Source organism: Aotus nancymaae, unplaced genomic scaffold, assembly GCF_030222135.1.
Source record: "Aotus nancymaae isolate 86718 unplaced genomic scaffold, 86718_ANA_hifiasm-v0.15.2.pri h1tg000040l, whole genome shotgun sequence".
NCBI classification, from domain to species: Eukaryota; Metazoa; Chordata; class Mammalia; order Primates; family Aotidae; genus Aotus; species Aotus nancymaae.
Window position 1 is genome coordinate 65,408,354 of NW_026988454.1, and position 21,594 is coordinate 65,429,947.

General features: G+C 33.1%; 1 protein-coding gene across 5 annotated transcripts in view; it reads right to left on the bottom strand.

Moving 5' to 3' along the window:
- GRIK2 (glutamate ionotropic receptor kainate type subunit 2) overlaps positions 1-21,594 on the bottom strand; it is a 712,929-nt gene that overhangs the window by 467,329 nt on the left and 224,006 nt on the right. For all 5 annotated transcript variants that reach the window (XM_012438407.3, XM_064360817.1, XM_064360815.1 and 2 more), the window contains exons 2-3: positions 15,147-15,314; positions 10,646-10,903 (exon numbers count right to left, since the gene is read on the bottom strand). In XM_012438407.3, the coding sequence (XP_012293830.1) occupies positions 10,646-10,903; positions 15,147-15,314 (426 nt within the window). The remainder of the gene's footprint in view (positions 1-10,645; positions 10,904-15,146; positions 15,315-21,594) is intronic.

The following is a 21,594-nucleotide window of genomic DNA, read 5'->3' on the forward strand; positions in this document are numbered from 1 at the left end:
ACACTGGGGTCTGTTGGGGGGAAATAGGGGAGGGACAGCAGGGAGTGGGGAGTTAGGGAGTGATAACATGGGAAGAAATGCCAGATATAGGTGAAGGGGAGGAAGGCAGCAAATCACACTGCCGTGTATGCACCTATGCAACAATCTTGCATGTTCTTCACATGTACCCCAAAACCTAAAATGCAATTAAATAAATAAATAAATAAGAAAAGAAGATAGCCAAGAACAAGGAAATCTGTGGGGGGCGGGAGACAGTATCTATCAAAAATGTGCATGTCCATATGCTTAAATTTAGAAAAATGTAAATTAAAAAAAGGCAGTGTTTGACCATCACCAGGGGAATTACTTTTCCTTCATGTTTTTCCCCCAAAAAAAGGCAAATATTATTGAGGTTTGGTACAAAACATGCTCCTTCTATACTTTTAGATCTAGTATTTATTTCACTATCTGCAGAAACATGCATTGTGTGATTGTTAAGCATTTGAAACTATATTTTTGTCCTTTAGTGTTGCCCTATATTTTAAAGGTTTTAAAACTTAGAGAATTAGTCCTATGAACATATTTGGAAATATTCACTCTCATTTAATCAGAACCCAAGGAATATTTTTCTTTTTTTTTTTTTTTATTATACTTTAAGTTCTGGGATCCATGTGCAGAACTTGCAGGTTTGTTACGTAGGTATACATATGCCATGGTGGTTTGCTGCACGCATGAACCCATCATCTACATTAGGTATTTCTCCTAATGCTATCCCTCTCCTAGCTCCCCCACACCCTGACAGGCCCTGGTGTGTGATGTTCCCCTCTCTGTGTCCATTTGTTCTCATTTTTCAACTCCCACTTATGAGTGAGAACATGTGGTGTTTGGTTTTCTGTTCCTGTGTTAGTTTGCGGAGAATGATGGTTTCCAGCTTTATCCATGTCCCTGCAAAGGACATGAACTCATCCTTTTTTTGTGGCTTCATAGTATTCCATGGTATATATCTAGCAGATTTTCTTTATTCACTCTATCATTGATGGGCATTTGGGTTGGTTCCAAGTCTTTGCTATTGTGAATAGCACTTGCAGTAAACATATGTGTGCATATGTCTTTATTCCAGAATGACTTATAATCCTTTGGGTATATATCCAGTAATGGGATTGCTGGGTCAAATGGTATTTCTGGGTCTGGATCCTTGAGGAATCACCACACTGTCTTCCACAATGGTTGAACTAATTTAAACTCCCAACAACAGTGTAAAAGCATTCCTATTTCTCCACATCCTCTCCAACATCTTTTGTTTCCTGACTTTTTAATGATAATCATTCTAACTGGTGTGATATGGTATCTCATTGTAGTTTTGATTTGCATTTCTCTAATAACCAGTGATGATGAGCTTTTTTTAATATGTTTGTTGGCCGCATAAATGTCTCATTTTGAGAAGTGTCCGTTCATATCCTTTGCCTACTTTTTGATGGGATTTTTTTTTCTTGTAAATTTAAGTTCTTTGTAGATTCTGAATATTAGCCCTTTGTCAGATGGATAGATTGCAAAATTTTTTCCCATTCTGTAGGTTGCCTGCTCAGTCTGATAGTTTCTTTTGCTGTGCAGAAGCTCTTTAGTTTAATTAGATCCCATTTGTCCATTTTGGCTTTTGTTGCTTTTGGTGTTTTAGTCATGGAGTCTTTGCCCATGCCTATGTCCTGAATCGTATTGCCTAGGTTTTCTTCTAGGGTTTGTATGGTTTTAGGTCTTACGTTTAAGTCTTTAATACATCTTGAGTTTTTTTTTTTTTTTCTAAAACTTTTTTATGATTGCTTAAATAGGAATAAAATAATAAGTTCAAGCATAACCAACTGTGTGAAAATACCACTACACCAAGCTGTGTAATCAACTATGTCCAAATAATTAAGTTTAACTAATAATTGCTAATTGTATTTGCACTTGGAATTAGAGAACACAGCACTTGAAGCTTTTATTTAAAATGTACAACCTATAATCATCTTAGATCCAAATTAGCCCACTCTCTGAAATAAAATTGAAATTATTTGGTTGTATGCTTTTTAATACAAAAATTTTTATATTATTCAAAAATTAGTGTCTTCTGGGAATATATAATTAATATTAACTTTAATTTTATTTTATTCTATTTAAATATATGTGCAAGGTAAAATAAAATGAGTTTTCACTATTAATTGACTTTCTATTAAACTAACTCCAAAAACACAGAGAGATGTATCTAAAGCAGTCTATAAATACACTTCACCCAAATGAATAAAGTTAACATTTAAAGAAAGTGTTTTTGCTTTTGCTTAAGATAAAAGCTTTGGCTTTTTTTTTTTAATAATCATGTTACAGAAATTAGTCAAGGCTCAAGTTGGCAAATACTACAATTCCTAAAAAGATTACTGCTTTTCCATCACTAATTAAAAGAATGTACATTCTGTCCCCTAAAATCTTCTCATGTCTATTTTTATCTCCATGACTGCCCACTGATTAACTCAATCCTTTTGTACTATCACCCTATTTTTGTTTCATTGTTTTTGTTGATTTTCTTTTTTTCTTTTTCTTTTTTTTTTTTTTGAGACGGAGTCTTGCTCTGTCATCGAGGCATCCAGGCTGGAGTGCAGTGGTATGATCTCGGCTCACTGAAACCTGTGCCCCCACGTTCAAGTGATTCTCCTGCCTCAGCCTCCTGAGTAGCTGGGACTGTAGGCACATGCCACCACATCTGGCTAATTTTTGTGTTGTTAGTAGACACAGGGTTTTACCATGTTGGCCAGGATGGTCTCGATCTCCTGACCTCGTGATCCACCCGCCTTGGCCTCCCAAAGTTCTGGGATTACAGGCATGAGTCATTGTGCCCAACCTTTCATTTTCTAATACTACAAAGAAGTTCAAATGAAGGGCACAGCAAAATACAATGGATGCATTATATGCCTGCCCATACTAAATTACTATTTTAAAGATGTGTTTATGAGACCTCCAATACCACTGAATGATACCGAGTGAATATTTCATAGCTGCTTTAAACTTAATATGTTAAGAAGCAGCCACCATCTTCTCTCTCAAAACTCTTTTTCTTGTTTTCCCCTTCTAGGTAAATGTGCCACTGATCAGTATCACAGACTAGAAACGTAGAATCATTCTTGTATCCTGTCTTCATTACTCCTTCCCAGGATCTACTTACTAAATTCTGCAATCTGTATCTCCTAAGTCCTCTTAGGATTCTTCAACTCAAGATAATTTCATCAAAACCTTCTTTTTTTTTTTTTTTTGAGACAGAGTTTCGCTCTTGTTACCCAGGCTGGAGTGCAATGGCGCGATCTCGGCTCACCGCAACCTCCGTCTCCTGGGTTCAGGCAATTCTCCTGCCTCAGCCTCCCGAGTAGCTGGGACTACAGGCGCGCGTCACCATGCCCAGCTAAGTTTTGTGTTTTTAGTAGAGACGGGGTTTCACCATGTTGACCAGGATGGCCTCGATCTCTTGACCTCGTGATCCACCCGCCTCAGCCTCCCAAAGTGCTGGAATTACAGGCGTGAGCCACCGCGCCCGGCCTCAAAACCTTCTTAATTGAAACTGTCATCTGTTTTCAACTTGGGGAGTTCAGAAATTCTCCTGCTTCTGGTGTTGCCCTAATGCTCTCCATATTTCATAACCCCAACACATTTTCCACACTGCAGTCAGAAAGCCATTAACAAAAATAGTTCTAATCATGACACTCTCTTGCTAATAATTTTTAAAAAGAGCAAAAATAAAACAAGTCCCATGAAATAAAAAAACAACTAATATCATGTCACAGTATTTAACAGAGTGGATTCTAGAGTTGACTGCCTAGTTTCAAAACCCAGATCTATCACTTATGTGCTATGTAACCTTGGGAAAATTACTTCAACTCACAGCATCTAAGTTTTCTCATATTAAAAATGTGGGATTACAAGCTACGTGTTTCTTCTGTTTCTTGCCCAGAACTCTAAGTGATATGCTCTTTGTGTGTACGTGTGTATGGGTGTGTATGTGTGTGTATGTATTTGTAGAGAAATAGACTGGAAAGAAATCTAAAATCATTAACTTGATAGTAAAAATCTTGATTATTTTATCATTTTTATTACACTTTATTGTAATTCCTGAATTTGCTATAATAAACGTATCAATTTCAAAAATCGTGAGATTAATAATAATTTCTTTAGCATATAGTTTAATGAAGAAAAAATGGCACATGGCCCATAGCATTTATATCGTTGAAAGTTTTAAATTCCTGTTATGTTTGCTCTATAAGGCACTGTACATGACAACAATCCTGAGAAGTATGATATGTATTATCTTCACCTTACACATGCATCACTTCTCAGACTTTTAGTGGTCAAATCTCTTGCTAAAAATTACACAACAGGGCCAGGATTTCAATCTAGAATGTTCTCACACCAAAGACCATAGTAACCATAATAGCCTAGACTGACAGACCTCACTCTCTCTATGTCTTTTTCTGAGTTTCCAGGAAAACAATGAATAGATATATGCCCATTTTTGAGGCATTCAATGGTGATTTGAAAAGCAGGCTCACATCACACAGACATCACCAATAGTGCTATAACCATGCAGATTCCAGGGCAGGGTGGCCAAGAAAAGCTGGACTTGGTAGTACAAATCTCTTTGTGATCTCTCCAATGCTAGCTTTTTAAGAAATCCACTGATCATTCCTCATCTTCCTTGTTTCTGTGAAGTGCATGCAATTTCCTGACAAACTGGCTCCCTCAGGCATCCTCACATTTACATATGTTGCATCCTGTAGACTTTTCTCCAGTTGCAGCATTTTTACTTATCCTTCATGATAATTTTATAGTAATGTCACTTTCTCTAAAACTCTCCTCCATCTTTTACAGCCAGCTTCTTCTCCTGAGCTGCATGATATTGTTTTCTTGCCTCTCTGAGCACACTTGTTACACTAGAGTATAGCGTTATTCTCTCCCAACTTACTCTACTCTGAGCCCATGGAAAGTGTCAAGTTTTATTTACAATTCTTGTTCCTGCTGCCTAAGATAGCAGCTTGTATATGAAAATTTAATGAACGATTGCTCAAATAAGTATATACATATATGTTTAATAGCAGTTGAAATCAAATATAAACACAATTCACTCTAACTTTCTTATAACATTTTTGAAATTATAACAAAAATCTTGTCCATATATCTGAAAATTATGGCTGAATCTATTTCTCAAATGGTAAGCACTTAAAGGCTACCTAACCAAATTTGACCTTGAGCAGAATACTTAACTCTTGGGAATTCTCTTGCTTAAAAATGGATATAAACATCTTCCTATTTTTAAGAAGTATTAAGGTACTTCCACAATCAGGCAATATTCTAGATGCTGGTGATAAAACAGCGAGCAGCCTTAGGGTTCACCCTGCTCAGATGTGTGGTTGATCTAACAAAAGATGCACCCAAGAAAAGCCATTCAAAGTGTGATGACTGTTCTCAGGGGTGTGAGGATGGTCATGGAAGTTTCTACAGTGCTTCTGGATGTGTTTGGAGAGACCTATTCCAAACTTGAAAGCAGGGATCAGGGAAGCCCTTCTTTGTAACATCCAAGCCAGATGGTATGAATGAGTGTGTTTGTGCAAATGTGCACATGTACATGTGTGCACTTGGTGACTAGGAGGAATAGGATCAGAATGAGGGCTTTCAGGGTGAACAGAATATTATTTTCTACAACTAAAAAGTGTCTAATGGCTCAACTTGAAATAAATTAGTGGGGGATTTAGACTCAAATATCATTGGAGAAGTACAGGGACTAGATCACATCAAACATCATAAGTCTTCTCAAAAATGCCTTAGAGGAATGAAAAGCTATTAAGAGGGGAATGTATCAGAATTGTATTTTTAAAAAATTACATTAACTGCAGTGGAGAGACTACAAAACTGGAGACCAGTTAGAAGGCTGTTAGTAATAATCCAGATGACAGAGGAAGGTGATTTTGACCTAAGAAGTGGTAGGGTGTAGGAAGAAATAAAATATTTTAGAGATCATAGAATTATAGAATTGACAACTGATTGTAGAGTCGAAAACAGAAAAGAATCAAGGAAGACATTCATGTTTCTGGCTTAGGCTTGGTGGGCAGGGGAGCCAGTCACTGGAGGTAACAGTCATGATGTAGTGATAACCTGTTTCCTTTGGAACTCATAGAATTGTTTTGAAGATTAAGTGAAATAGTTTATGTGATAGCAACTACCACAATGTCAGTTCATGGTGCATTATAGCTCATTTCTGCAGTCATTTCCATTCCCTTCTTGTATTTTAAAATTGTACCCGTAATTTAGTAGCAAAACTGGGACTAAAATCTCAGGCTTCTGTTTTACCAGTCCAGAGTTTTTTTGTTAATGAACTGCTGATCTATAAACAAAGATGAAACACAGGGATTTTAAAGCAAATATGCACAACTTATCCTGGAATTGCTTACAAGCTGTCAGCTATCCAACTTATTTTTAGTTTATATTTAAAATGAATCATATGTTCCAAAATGACTGACAGAAACACAGCTTTGTTTCTGAAGCCAATTCTTTTCCATCATTTCTGGACATCATTCAGAGCTATAACAGACTTTCAGGGTGTTTAAAAGCATTCATCCATGACAACAACAAATGCTAATTATCATAAAAAATAAATAGCTCCTGTTAACATCATTTTAAGAATTTCTCCTACTCCAGCACTATATTTCATTTATCATCCCATCTGTTTTAGGGGTGGGAACAAAGACTGGATTGAAGTATAATTATCATGTATCAAACTGGACAATACAACAAAATAGAAATGAATATAAATGGGAGGAATAGCACACATAATAAATAAATATGGAAAGGAAAAAAGGAAACATGTAAACAAAACGGCACATGTGTGCCCTTCAGTAAAGCACAGATACATAAGTCCATTATAAAGACTGTGATGTTTATCTTATTGTGTATGAGGTGAAATTTTTCCCATTTCGGTTCACAGTCCTAGCTATAATCAGATTTCCTATCACATCATCAAATAGTCATCTTGCTCTCTTGAGAAGTTTACAAATTCTCTTTGCTGAATTCTATCATTAAAACTATACCTTGCATATATTCACAAACTATGCATCAAGCAAAGGTATAATATCCAGAACCTATAAGAAACTGAAATAAATCAACAAGCAAAATATAAATAACCCCATTAAAAAGTGAGCAAAGGATATGAACAGATACTTCTCAAAGGAAGATGTACATGCAGCCAAAAAAATATGAAAAAATATTCAATAGTACTAATCATCAGAGAAATGCAAATCCAAACCTCAGTGAGATATCATTTCACAATAGTCTGAATGGTTATTATTAAGAAGTCAAAAATTAAATGTTGGCAAGATTGCAGAGAAAAAGGAATGCTTGTACAGTTTGATGGGAATGTAAATTAGTTTAGCCATTGTAGAAAGCAGTTTGGAGATTTTTCAAAGAATGAAAAATAGAACTACCATTTGACACAGCAATACCATTACTGGGTATATACACAAAGGAAAATAGATGATTCTGTTAAAAAGACACATGCACGCATATGTTCATCGCAGCACTATTCACAATAGTAAAGACATGGAATCAACCAGGATGCCCACCAGTGGTGGCTTGGATAAAGAAAATGTGGTATATATATATATATATATATATATATATACACTATGGAACACTATGCAGCCACAAAAAATAACAAAATTTTGTTCTTTGCAGCAACACAGATGCAGCTGGAGGCCATTATTTTAAGTGAATTACACAGGAACAGAAAACCAAATACTGCATTTTCTTACTTATAAGTGAGAACTAAACATTTGGCAAATCTGTACATAAATTTGGGAAAAATAGACACTGGAGACTATGAGAGTGGGAGGGAGAGAGGAGGAGAAGGGTTGCAAAACTACCTATTGGGTACCATGCTGATTGGGTGATGAGTTCAGTTGTACCCCGCTTCTCAGCATCATGTAAAACACCCCCTTGTAACAAACCTGCACATGTACTCCCTGATTTTAAAATAAAAGTTGAAAAAAACTCTACCTTGAGACTTTTAAACATAAACAAAAAGACAAAAAGTCTACTACATATCTATAAATACATTTCAAAGGGACTCTTCTGCCTATCTTAGAGTCAGTTCTACCATATTAAATAATGAAAAACATTCAGGTTCTCAAAAATGCTGTAAAGTAAGAGGCAACAATTGGTCAGTTACAAGTGTAATTATCCCATTCAATAGTATTAAAAATATGAGTAATTACATGTCCCTCAATAGGGATTAGAAGCTCGACAAGGGCTGGGCCTTTGTTTCCATTAGTGGCATATAATTCCTTTAGTGGTATATAATTCTCCCTGGCACGTATCAGGTGATCAATCAAAATTCATTGAATTAAATGTTGCATAAAATGTAACAGTAATAAGTTTTATTCTTCAGAGGATTTCAATACATACTTATTCTATGAATAATTCTGTAACAACTGTAAGTTAGCATTACTACTTAAATAATCAGACCTTTCAAATTTCCAAGTATCTATGTCACCTTCAAAGCCAAGGGAATGGCAAAGTTTCCTTTAAACAATAACTAGTAACTAAATAGTAGGCATTTTAATAAATTTAATTTGAGGTCAGGACTCCATTAAATGTATATAATCAACTAGCTATACATATTTCCCTATTTATATTTGCCTCAATGATATAATTTAAAATATAATTTAAAGCAAGGATAGATCAAATACATGAGGCTGTATTTTACCAAATTATTATAGGAACTGATTGCAAATCGCATTACTATTTGGTCAATTACTTAAGAACCACATGTATTAAATTAAAATGCCACACATGTGCATGTGCGCGCACACACACACATATACACACACAGGATAGTGAAGAAAGGTAATATGTCTATAGACATTTTGAACACTTGTCAATTTTTTCCTCCTATGAGGAGTTCAAGGATAATAATGAATAAATACAAAATATCACATGTATGATGTACATATCTGTGTGCATACATATAGGTATATAATGTATACATTATAAGGATATACGATGTTTGGGCCTCATATATCTGAATCACATCAGGAAGGAATGGAGAAGGAAACAGTCCACAGATTAAAAATGCACATGCATCTATACTCATATATTTTTGTAGATGACCAACCATAAATGTTAAGCGGACCAATTTGCAACTGAGAATGCCCTGGATCATTTTATTACACATACCCAGAGAAATCATTCCTGTAGAAACTGGCATTACAAATTTGGCACACAGAATGTTACCAATGACAAAGCAGTAATTATTTAGGAAGAAAACAATATAACAGGTTTAACAGGTTTAATCTGAGTTAAAAGACAAATCAAACATACTTATTTTTAAGGACTCTTAATGATGTATTTCTAATTTTTAATTATTTATAAGTATTTCACATTTTTAAATAAGAAAACAAATAACTCTACTAATTTCTATCTAGACGTATTTCACTCTTTCTTATCTAAACAAAAATGCTTTTGAAATTATTTTCACTTTTTTTAATCCTATAGCTCCCAGTTTCCTGTTCCCTGAAAGAGTTCTTATCTATCAATTTGCAGATGATCAATTTTATTGGCAAATGGGCAAATTTCTTCAGAGTTCTATATACTGCATGCATGAACAAAATGTGCTCCTGGCATACTTTGAGAGAATTTAAATACAAATGAAATTCAATCTCAATATAATTATGAAAGTATAGTGAAGTGTCCTGATATAAAATGTTATTATGTTCTAATTATAAGAACACTGTTTATATTTTTGATAAACATCTTAAAGTAAAATTAATTATCACTCTATAGTAAGCAAAATAGCATGCAGCTGCTTCATCAATATAGCTTCCAATGAAATTAAAATTAAAATTTCATTTTTATTGTTACTTTTTTTTCTTTTTTGAGACAGAGTCTCACTCTGTCACCCATGCTGACATGCAATAGCATGGCCTCAGCTCACTGCAACCTCCACCTCCCAGGTTAAAGTGATTCTCCTGCCTTAGCTTCCCAAGTAGCTGGGATTACAGGCATGCACCACCACTTCTGGCTAATTTTTGTATTTTTGGTGGAGACAGAGTTTCACCATGTTGGCCAGGCTGGTCTCGATCTCCTGATCTCAAATGGCCACCTGCCTTGGCCTCCCAAAGTGCTGGGATTACAGGTTGTCTGTCTATATATATATATATGTGATTCATTATGATCTAAATTGTTAGAGCATATTGTTTTTGAATATATGCATTCTTACTTTTTAAATAATGATTGAAATTCTAATACACACACACACACACACACACACACACATATATATATATATATTTACATATAAAATTGCATACTATCTCTATCCTTCATCCAACCTACCAAACTAGCTGATCTTTCACAGGAATAAAAGAAAAAATGCTTATTTTTCAAATACAGAGAAAAAGTATGCAATATAGGTATACTTTGTTCAGATATGTGAAACTAGAGTTGGTATTTGATTTTGTCTTTCCACCCCTTAGTTTAATTTAAAAACAACAACCACACACACACAAAAAAAACCTATAAGAATACAATAAGAACCTGGAATGGGCTTCAGAAAATCATCTCTATTTAAAGCATAGCTCCAAAGGCTACTAATTTTTCTTACCAGTGCTGTCATCATATACAACCGTAACGGTTTTCCACTTGAAAAACTGCACCAGGTCTAAAATGGCACGGCTTAGTGAAGAGAAGTCGGGGTAGAGACTGACATAGAAGGAATCTTTGTTGTCTGACACCTGGTGCTTCCAGCGGGTCTGTATGTGGGGAACTCCCAGAGCATTGCAGATGGACTGAACTGCATTTGCTGACGAGCTGTGTGAAGGCCCGAAGATGGCAGCCACCCCAAGAGACAGCTGATCACAGGCTGAAGAGGAGATAAAGGTCTGTCAGTAATGAGAGGAGAGATGCCAGTGTGCCAACAGATACCACATTATTATTTTAAACCCAAAGGTATCGGCCTGAAGAAAGATTATTTTTAAATATATCTGCTTTTCATTAATTTAAAATTTTTTCCGACTGAACATTTTCCTTTTGTTACAAGGGAATTAATTCACTCAGATGCCTGCAGCTCAATGTTCAAATAATTCTATAAATAATGTCAGGGGAGGGAGAGAGGGAAGGAGAGAGAAGATTAATATTTTTTAATTTAATGGGGCAGTGCTTGTTTTGGAAGACAAGTTTACGTGAGGGGGATGAGGGAATAATGTATCTTCTGAAATTCATTGAACAGCTTTTACATTTTCCATTTCTTAATCAAAAGCCATGTGTTTTCCCCTTTATCGTGCAATTAGCTGTGGTCACACACAGCTGAATATTTCCACATATCTGATGATACAGGTCAGGTTATGCATGCACTCAGCCACATGAAATCTACTATGGCTCTTAGAGGGTGATTTCATATGGATCAGTCTCATTGAGTAGGAAAATATCAAAATCATTAGACAAGTACTCAGTCATCTTTATATATTTGGCTTTTGGATGCTGTGTTTCCTATTATTGTAAACTATTTTTTAAAGTTTGCATTTACTCACAGAAAATTTTATTCATATCAATAATAACCACAGTAATTTAAAAAGGCGTGAATAAACTAGAGGTATTCAGATTAAAATAGATTGCCGTGACTTGAAATTTCTATAAGGCACACTGACACAAAGAGCGAGCTTGGGCCTAGAAAGTGAATAATTAGTGGGAACAAGAAAATTATCGTTAAATATTTGAAGACCTAACATGTGAAAGAAGCTTAAGTTGGTTTCACTTGATGGGCAAAGGGGAATTAGAAAAAAATAGAAGCTTCTCATGATTTTTTACCTTGTTTTCTATTATTATTATTATTAATTTTGAGACACGGTCTCACTCTGTCACCCAGGCTGGAGTACAGTGGCGTGATCTTGGCTAACTACAATCTCTCCCTCCCGGGTTCAAGTAATTCTCCTGCCTCAGGCTCCCTTGTAGCTGGGACTACAGGCACCTGCCACCATGCCTGACTAAGTTTTTGTATTTTTAGTAGAGACAGGGTTTCACCACGTTGGTTAGGAAGGTCTCGATTTCCTCACCTTGTGATCTGCCCGCCTCGGTCTCCCAAAGTGCTGCAATTACAGACGTGAGCCACCACGCCTGGCCTATTATTACTATTTTTAATTCTAAAAATGGCCAGATGCCATGGCTCACACCTGTAATCCCAGCACTTTGGAAGGCCAATGCAGAAAGATTGCTTGAGAACAGGAATTTGAGACCTGCCTGGGCAACATAGTGATACGTCCTCTCTAATAACTAAACACACACACACACACACACACACACACACACACACACACACACACAAAAATGAGCTGGGCATGGTGCCATGTGCCCGTAGTCCTAGCTTCTTGGGAGGCTGAGGTGAGAGTGTCACTTGAGCCTGGGACATTGAGGTTGCAGTGAGCCATGATGGTGCCACTGCTGTCTTGCCTGGGTGACAGACCAAACTTGTGTATCAAAAAAAAAAAAAAGAAAAGAAAACAACTAAAGTAAAACATGTTCAAAAATGAAACAGTCTTCCTCAAGAGGCAATGGTTTGCCCATCACTGCAAATATTTAAAGGACAGAGAAGGATTGTTATTGAGCTTTAGGTATAAATTTGGTGTTCAGAAAATTTCTGTCATTTTCTCTCAGTTTTCTGCATAAAATATAATATTATAGGTGAATTAAGCATGGTAATATTTAATAATTATGTAAATTATTGTCTGAAAAAATTTGTTTAATCATTCTTAAAAATTCAATATAATCTAAATAAACTTTTTAAGTACATGGATTCTTACTTTTAAAATAATAATTGGAATTCTAACTTAGTATAAATGCTGGATAGACTTTAGAATTTTTCACTCAACATGAGATTTTAATTCTTGTATATTGAAGATGAGTGATCTTCTTTAACCAGATTTGGGACAAATCACAAACCAAGAAAAGCTAAAAACACTGTTTTAGGTTATTTAGAATGTCTCTAAGTGTGTTTCAAGCAAGATCAGAGCTTTTAGTTATCAGAAGAGTTACTTAAAAATAATATATGATTCAAATAATAATTCAAGCTCTAATACATCAAAGTATTAATTGAGCAGAACATTATTACCTATTAAAACTAAAACAGAAAAAAATGGATAAAATGTCAAAATGTAACCTTTCATTTCTTATTTTTTTGCATTGGATAAATAATTAAAATGTTTTAATGTCTAACTTATTTATTTCATAATTAATCATTAACAATATTATCAATATATACATTTTGATAAAGCTAAAAACCCATATTGGCTCTCTCTGTTATATTGTTTTTATGTATTGCTCTATCCTCCAAGCAATAATAACTCAACAAACAAGAGCTTCAGAAGATAAAATCCAAACCATGACAGTCACAAAGAAAGTTACTCATACAGTTATTTGAGCTTTTCCTAGCTTCAAGCCAAAGTGAACTGATGAATTTGATTCCCAGTAAGTTTTTATTGGTTAACAAAGCTTGTAAATTCCTTATAACATTTTGGTCAAACTACATGACTTTATCACTTTATAATCTTGCTAGGGCATTCCCAGCATAGTACTCTGTTTGTTGTGAGAACATTCGAACCTGTGTTTTTTCATGCTGATCATTTGAAATCACCATTAAGAAATCTAGAAATATTTTATCTATACTGCATTTATTTATCATATTCTTTGATCAAAATGCTTTCATTAGAGGCAGAGCTGCTTCTTACTAATGGAAAAATCATGAACTATGCCACTAATCAAATGTAATAGTCTTGAGTTAATGATTTATTTTGCAATTATGATGACAAATGTAATATTTCAGTTACCTTTAACCTTTTTCTCAGTCTTCAAAACCTTATATCACCTGACATGTTTCTGAAATGTGGAAACTTATTTGTATTCATAAAGATATGAATGAATTCAAAGGGCATGCAGAATATGGCTTTGATAAACACTAGCTAGTTGCTGTGGGGAAAGGATACTTTCATCTTGAGAAATATTGTGCCTTGTCAGCTACCATTAATATTAATGAGCTTAGAAAAAAACTGCACTAACCTGGAATTATAAATAATTGTATATACATTTCCATCAATATAAGGTAGCTAGAGTAAAACCATGTTAGCATTACAGAAAGACAAACATTGTTTAAAAATATAATGTTATATTAAATATTTTATAAGCCTTCTCTTTTGAGAAAAATCTTTAATATAAAATTTAATTCCTGCTATGTAAATGCTAACTATGCAAAAGGAAAGATCACCTACTATAAGATCATCTACATATATAAGAAAAGATCACCAACATAAGACTACAGAAACACCTCTCAAACACACTTACTACTGAATGCTGTTTGGTTAAAATAAATGCTGTAATAACAGTTTTCTCTATTGCATTTCTTCATATATAAATGTTAAATTTTTATTCCACAAAATTATTTTTCTTTTTAAAACATTTTTTTCTGTATTTTTGATATTTAAAACAGTTAAAACACAGAAATAAAATTCATAATGTATTCTAATTATTTCCTTATATAATCCAGTTTTTACATTGTCAGCTATTTATTTTCAGTTACAAAAAGAAATATTAGTTGGTTTAAAATATGAACATGAAATATACATAAACTAATGGTTGTTTAAAATTTTCCAATTAAATTTCAATATCACACTGGCATTTTGAAGTCACTTAGAACCACATATCTTTCAAGGTAGCCAATAAATTGAGACCACAGTAATAATATAGTGGGATTGACAGATAATACAAATAAAGATGTAAGAATGAATTGAAAAACTTGGTAAAATCCACTGATACATATTTTATTTTGTGGGTTCTTGAAAATAGGAATGCTTCAATAATAAGAGAGAAGGATCAATAGAAAAAAACAATTTCACTATCACAGATGTAATTATATTTCATGTTATAAGCAGATTTTTTGCAATAGGTAATTATACCACTTTATCTTCTCTGATTAAATTTATGTGCACTTTGAAAATAAATCTTTGCATGCAAATATTCCTAACAACTTACTAACTATATGTTGAAAATAAGAAATATCTTAAGAATATCCAGAAATTTAAATTCCAGAAAAAAAAAGATGTTAAAAATCTATCAATTACCTTTTTTGGATGCTTCAAAACTATCATAAAGGTTTATCTTCTGGGTGTCATAAGTAAGGGTAGTATTGGGTAGTAACGTTCTGTTTCTGTTAATTGTGTTCACGGCAAATCTGAATGCAAGTTCCTCAGCTCCCATTGGGCCAGATTCCACATATTCAAAAATACCACCTGACAAAAAGAAAGAGAATAATCACATAATTTTTACAAGATAAAGAAAATATCAGAAGTTTTCTGTACTTTTATATATGTGCATGTGTATTTGTGTGAGTGTGTGAGTGTGAGAGAGAGAGAGTGAATGAAGGAGAGAGAGGGAGAGAGAGAGAAAGAGAGAGAGAGATTTAAGTACATGGGGTTTGTGCTTGCTTTATGAACTTTGGGATATTCTCATGCAGGCACAGCTATACTGGTAAAATTGCCTTAGTATTGCTGCCAAGATTTAACATGATACAAATATGATTTTGACTTTTTTTCTTTAGTTATTACTCATTTTTGGGCCTAGGTATATAGAGGTCTTGCCTTAAGTACTGAAAATTATCCCCCCAAAATTTGTAAACAGTTCCAGAATAATTAATCCTCTGCATTGATATACACTATAAAATTAAGCACTGAAAATAGTATATTAAATGTTGTCTCCATTCAGAAATCAAAATTCTTTTGCACATTTTTTTTCTTTTTTTCCTTTTTGAGACTGAGCCACTTGGTTGCTCAGGCTGGAGTGCAGAGGCACTATCACAGCCCACTGCAGCCTTGACCTCCTTGGGCTCAGTTGATCCTCTCACCTCAGACTCCCAAGTTGTTGAGACTACAGGCATGTACCATCAAGCCCAGCTAATTTTTGTATTTTTTGTAGAGTTGGGGGGTTCACTATGTTGGCTAGGCTAGTCCCAAACTCCTGGGCTCAAGCGATCTGCCTGCCTTGGCCTTTCGAACTGTTAGGATTACAGGAGTGAGCCACCATGCCAGGTGGCACAATTTTTATAGCACTTATTGTGTTAAAAGCCCAAATTATTTGCAAATTTCAGTGTCTTGCTTGGGAGAAGAAAGAGCATTTTGCTAGTTGTTTTATTCTAAGTCTCTTTTAAGAAGACACTTGACACTTACGAAGGATGCCTCTCCAAAACAAACCAACTCTTTTAATCAATGAATAAAACCGTAGTATATAATTTTGGCCATAAAATGTAGGAGTATATTTTTTAAATATGTCCCTTCAATTTGTGACCTTCTACCAGCTCTGTCTCATTCCAGTTCCCTCACTCTTGTCAGAGCCTTCCTTCTCTCTACAATCATTACTCTCTTACTAGCTGGGAGTGACCTAACTGAGACCTTCACCTCCAAAAGAATCATGGTTGGTTTGGAGAATGAAATAAAAGGTAGAACACCTGATCCCTAAACCCCTCCAACCTCTGTCCTTAGGAAACTAGTACTTTAAAAATGCAGAACATTTATTTTTCTTCCTTTCAAATTTCACACCATGTAGTCCCAGTACAGTCATTCATAAATTAAACTTTCTTGAATAAGCCTGTTCCACATCTAGCAATTCATACCTCATCAAAGATATTTTGACACATGTATATCAGGTGACTATACTATTAGCAAACTACCTATTATAAATTAGTAAGAAGTCATAGTGTTGTAATAATTCCTCTAACTATGAGGAATTAGAACTCAGAAGAGACTAGAGGGGTGAGGCAAATTTATATTCAGGAAGAAGAGAAAAATGTTATTTGATGCCGTATCAGTTTGAAATATTTATCTTATTCTGGATTTTAACCAATTTGATGGCATAGTTACTAAAACAATCAACTTGTCAAATAGCACTCAATATATTTGAAATCTTTGGTGACTTATGAAGGATAATAATTATTTGTCTAATGGGTATAAAGATCCAAGCTAGATTCCTTCTGTGTATGTGGAGAGGAACAGTGGTATTCTTCTTTACTCTTTACTCTTACATATACATTTATTTGGAGCTAGACTGGGTTTACATTCTGGCTTTGCCAATTGCTATCTGTATAATTTTGGGTAGTTGCCTAAAACCTCAGTCTGAGCTGCCTCATCTCTGAAAAAAGAACAATAAGGGAGGCTACTGCATAGAATTATAATAGAGAATAAATGTTAGCAAGTACAAAACATTTAGAAGAGTAGCTGTCACAGAGTAAGCACTCAACAAGTGTTTGAGATCGCAATGAATCTTCAAAGCCATCCAACACAGTATTATTTTACAGGAATTACCCCTTTGGTCAAAGATCACATAGCTATCAAGTGATAGAGCCACTAGTAGAATCTACTTATGCTGACTTCAAAGCCCTTGTCTATTCCACTACAAACTAGTAGTTTTCTGCAAAATTTTATTCAGGCAAAATATACAAAACTTCCTAAAATGTGCAATAAGAAGACTTAATAAGATGTAACTAAAATGTAAGATCTTATACATGAAGCAGAAAAATAACTGACTGATTGTAAGGTACTTGTAAAGTTAATTAGGAATAAAGAGGTAATTATAGAAATGCAAGCCATAAGTGGATTCTTATTAGCAAATAAAAAAAATTTCTACTTTTTTCAGTTCAAAATGGTAGTTTCTATGTGATAAAAGTATGCAATAAAGATCATAGCTAGTAATATTGGGCCAATATTTTACCAATTATAATATTGAGTCAATATTTGATAACAGTGAATTAAAACTTTCTTATTCTTTATCAATCTTTAAAATAAATAATTCAAATTCCACTTTAAGTTTACATATTTGTTACCAGTTTGAAAGTTTAAATAAATCTTTTTAATTCCTTAGGATAACCCATTTTCTATCTCAATTTTAAAAAACAAATAATTAAATTTTATTAATCTAAAGCCAGAGTTTAAAATTTTATATGTAATAAACAAAAACATCCAGATAATGCAACATTTTAAGACAAAATATAACAACCCAACAATATTAACTCAAGAAATAAGAGAAATTCTGAATAGCTTATTGCCCTTGATATGTGCAAGAAGGTGAAAAAAAATCAGTAAAGAATTGGTTTCCAAATAAAGTTGGATTGATGTCACAAACTGTTGAGGAGAAAGAACCTTTTTGATTCTATTTAAAAATTTGGAATGTTTTACTATCATCCAACTTAGTAATTGTTCCAAGAAGAGAAAAGTATAATCATCATACTATATAGTGTACAGACAATTGATAATTATTTTTATTTAAAAATACTTTTTAGAAAACAATAAAATGTCACTTTATTAAGTTGAAAATTCACAAATGAACAGTAAATGTTATACATAAAAGAAGGAAGTTCCCATTAAAGTCAGGAAAAAGATAAAGTGGCTACAAAATCCACTCTTCTTTAATATATTTTTTCATTTCATAATATACAGAGAAGAGATACAAATGTGTTTTGCCAAATATGTTTGACAGTATCAATGAAAATACCAAAATCAAAGGAATTTGTCACCAACAAGCCTCCACTAAAACAAATACAAAATTAAGTTCTATAGGCAGATTATTGATCACAGAGGAAGCCACTACAATGCTTAAACATGTGAAGTATAAGAGAAAATACAAATACATGGGTGAATATCAATAAATTTGGACTATTAAAAGAAAGAACAGGAATGACTGATGAAGTTTATATTTAGAATTAAAGTACATGGTAAGTATAATGAAACAAAGCAAAAAAATGCATAAATAGAATTAAAAGATTAAAATGTTTTAGCAGTATTTGAAGAAAGGTAACATAATAATTGTTTGAACTAGTAATTCAAGAATGCATTTTGAATTCTAGGACAAAGACTAAACAAATAGTGAAATAATATCTGATAAAAAATTAATAGAGAAAAACAGATAAGTAGAATAAAACACAAAATTCATAAACAGTTTTCCATCTATATAGACACTAATATTAAAGTGAAAATGCTACATTCTAATAAAAAAGGATTGTATTTTCAATAAATGTTTCTGGATCAAGTAGATAATTATATAAAAATTATTTTAATCATACATTGAAACGTGACATTAAAACAATAAAGTTGTTCAAAGAAAGCTTAGGTAAGAAAATATTTTTTAAAAGAAAACATAAAGTGATATTCATAAAGGTAAAAATGTGACATACTAGACTTCCTTAAAATTAAGAACTTCCTAATCAAAGACACACACACACTCAACACAGACACACACATATGTATATTTGTGTCATAAATGAAAAGAAAAAATGCACATACATATATATACACACACACATATATGTATATATGTCATTTTCCTTAATAATACATCCTATAAGTAGAATTAGTGGATTCACACATATATACACAAATTTAGTAGACAGATTCACGTATATGTGTGTATGTGTGTGTTTGAGGGAGAGAGAGAGAGAAAGACTCATCTCTTAAAAGTCTACAATAAAAGAAAATGGCAGTCAAACCAATAGAAAAAATAGGTAGAAAATCTGTTTCCCCAAAATATAAATTGAAATGGACAATGTATATATGAAAAGTGATCAATTTCATGGCATTCCAGAAAATGAAAAACCACGATTTGAAACAATTTTATATATACCAGCATGGCTAAAATGAAAAAGATAAATTGGCTCAATCCACACTGAAAATTGAGTGTCTGAATCTTCTACCACTGAAAATACACAAATTCTGTGACACAGAAACTTCACTCTGGAATATCTGATAAATAGAAATCTGTACATCATCAAAACACACATGCAAGAATATTCATAATAGCAAAGAAGACCTGCATCAATAAAGAACTATATGCAACAACATGAGATGAATCTCACAAACAAATGATTGAAGGAAGCCAAACACAAAAGAATATTGCTATATAATTTCATTTTTCAAAAAGTTCAAAAAATGATTATGGTAGGAATAGTGGTAAGAAGAGAGCATGATGTGCTTTTGGGATGCTAGTGATGGTCTGTTATTTAAACTGAGTGCTTGGATACATATTACTAGAACTTTACTCATATCGTGTGCACTTTACATAGATCATTCTTTAATAAAATTTTACTTTAAAAAACAATTGTATAAAAGTGCTAAGGACTTTCTAAATGTGATAACACAAGCAGTAAAAATAAAGATAACATTACTAAATGTAGCTTCAATGTTTGAAAAATATCTATGCATCAAACATAAACATAACTAAAGAATATGAAAATATATGAAAGTATATTATCATAATACATTTAAAAATAAAAAAATTAATATATTCAATAAATAAAAGAACTGCTACTAAGAACACAACTCCAGTAGAAAAATTGGCAAAACGACATAAGTAGAAAATATTCACAAATAAATGCAAATAATCACTGAATGTAAGAAAATGGTGAAAAACAGGAAAAGAGAAATGTTAATTAAAACAATGAGATAGAATCTTTATGAATCAAATGTACCGAGGAGTAAGAAAAGGCACAATTGAATAGAAAAATAAGTTGACACAAACTTTATAGAAATCTATTTTTAAATTAATCAAGCTTTAAAAATATCACACACTTGAATATATTAATTCTACTTACAGGATGCAACTTTCAGGAAAATGTCACTGATTTAGCTGCAAGGATGTTCACTTCTTTATTTATAAGAACACAATTATTTAAAATTTTCTAAGTATACAATGGTAAAAGACTTTTTACAGAAACTATAGTTGATATAATACTACATATTTAGCCATTTAAAATAATTCTATAGAAGATATTTGATGACAAAATGCTTTAAAAGTAGTTATAATATGCTCTTATGCATAACAAAATATCAACTTTGGTTCATTTTAGATGATAGGCATTTAATTTTGATTTTCTGATTTTTGCTTATTTGCATATTTTAAATAGCTTATAATGGACATATGTTAATCTTGTTATTTAAAAAAATAAATAAACTATTCTTCAAAATGAAGCTAGAATATTAGAGAATAACAGAAAAAAGGACAGTTAAAGAAGATAAAATCTCAGGGTGTTTGTGCCTTTGTTTCATTTATAATAAGAAAGACAACACATTTATATGCAGAGGGAAAGAACCAATAGGAAGAGAAAGCTAAAAGGTAGAAAAGAGAAGGGATTAGTGATGGAGCCAGGTGTCTCAGGAGCAAGAGAGGATCAAATCCAAAGCATGGCAAGTAGGAGAAGAGGACACCTTACTCACTCCAGCAAGAAGCAATTATCTGTAATCTGTAGATGTGGAGATGGGCAGGAAATCAAGGGCATATATATCTTATATATTTTCTTTGTGATGTGAAATATAAGGCTGTATATATTTGATTCTCTGAGGAAGAAATCAGTTGGTTTTTATAATTTTAAAAGAATGCCTTTGATTTTAAAATTGCTATTATAAAATTAAACAGCAAAGCATTTTTTTCCAGCTGTTCATGAACCTGCAAAAGGATAATTGTTCACTTGATTTTAAACAAGAGGTTTTTCCTTCCTATGACTTGCAAAAACAATATCCATTTTGCACTGGG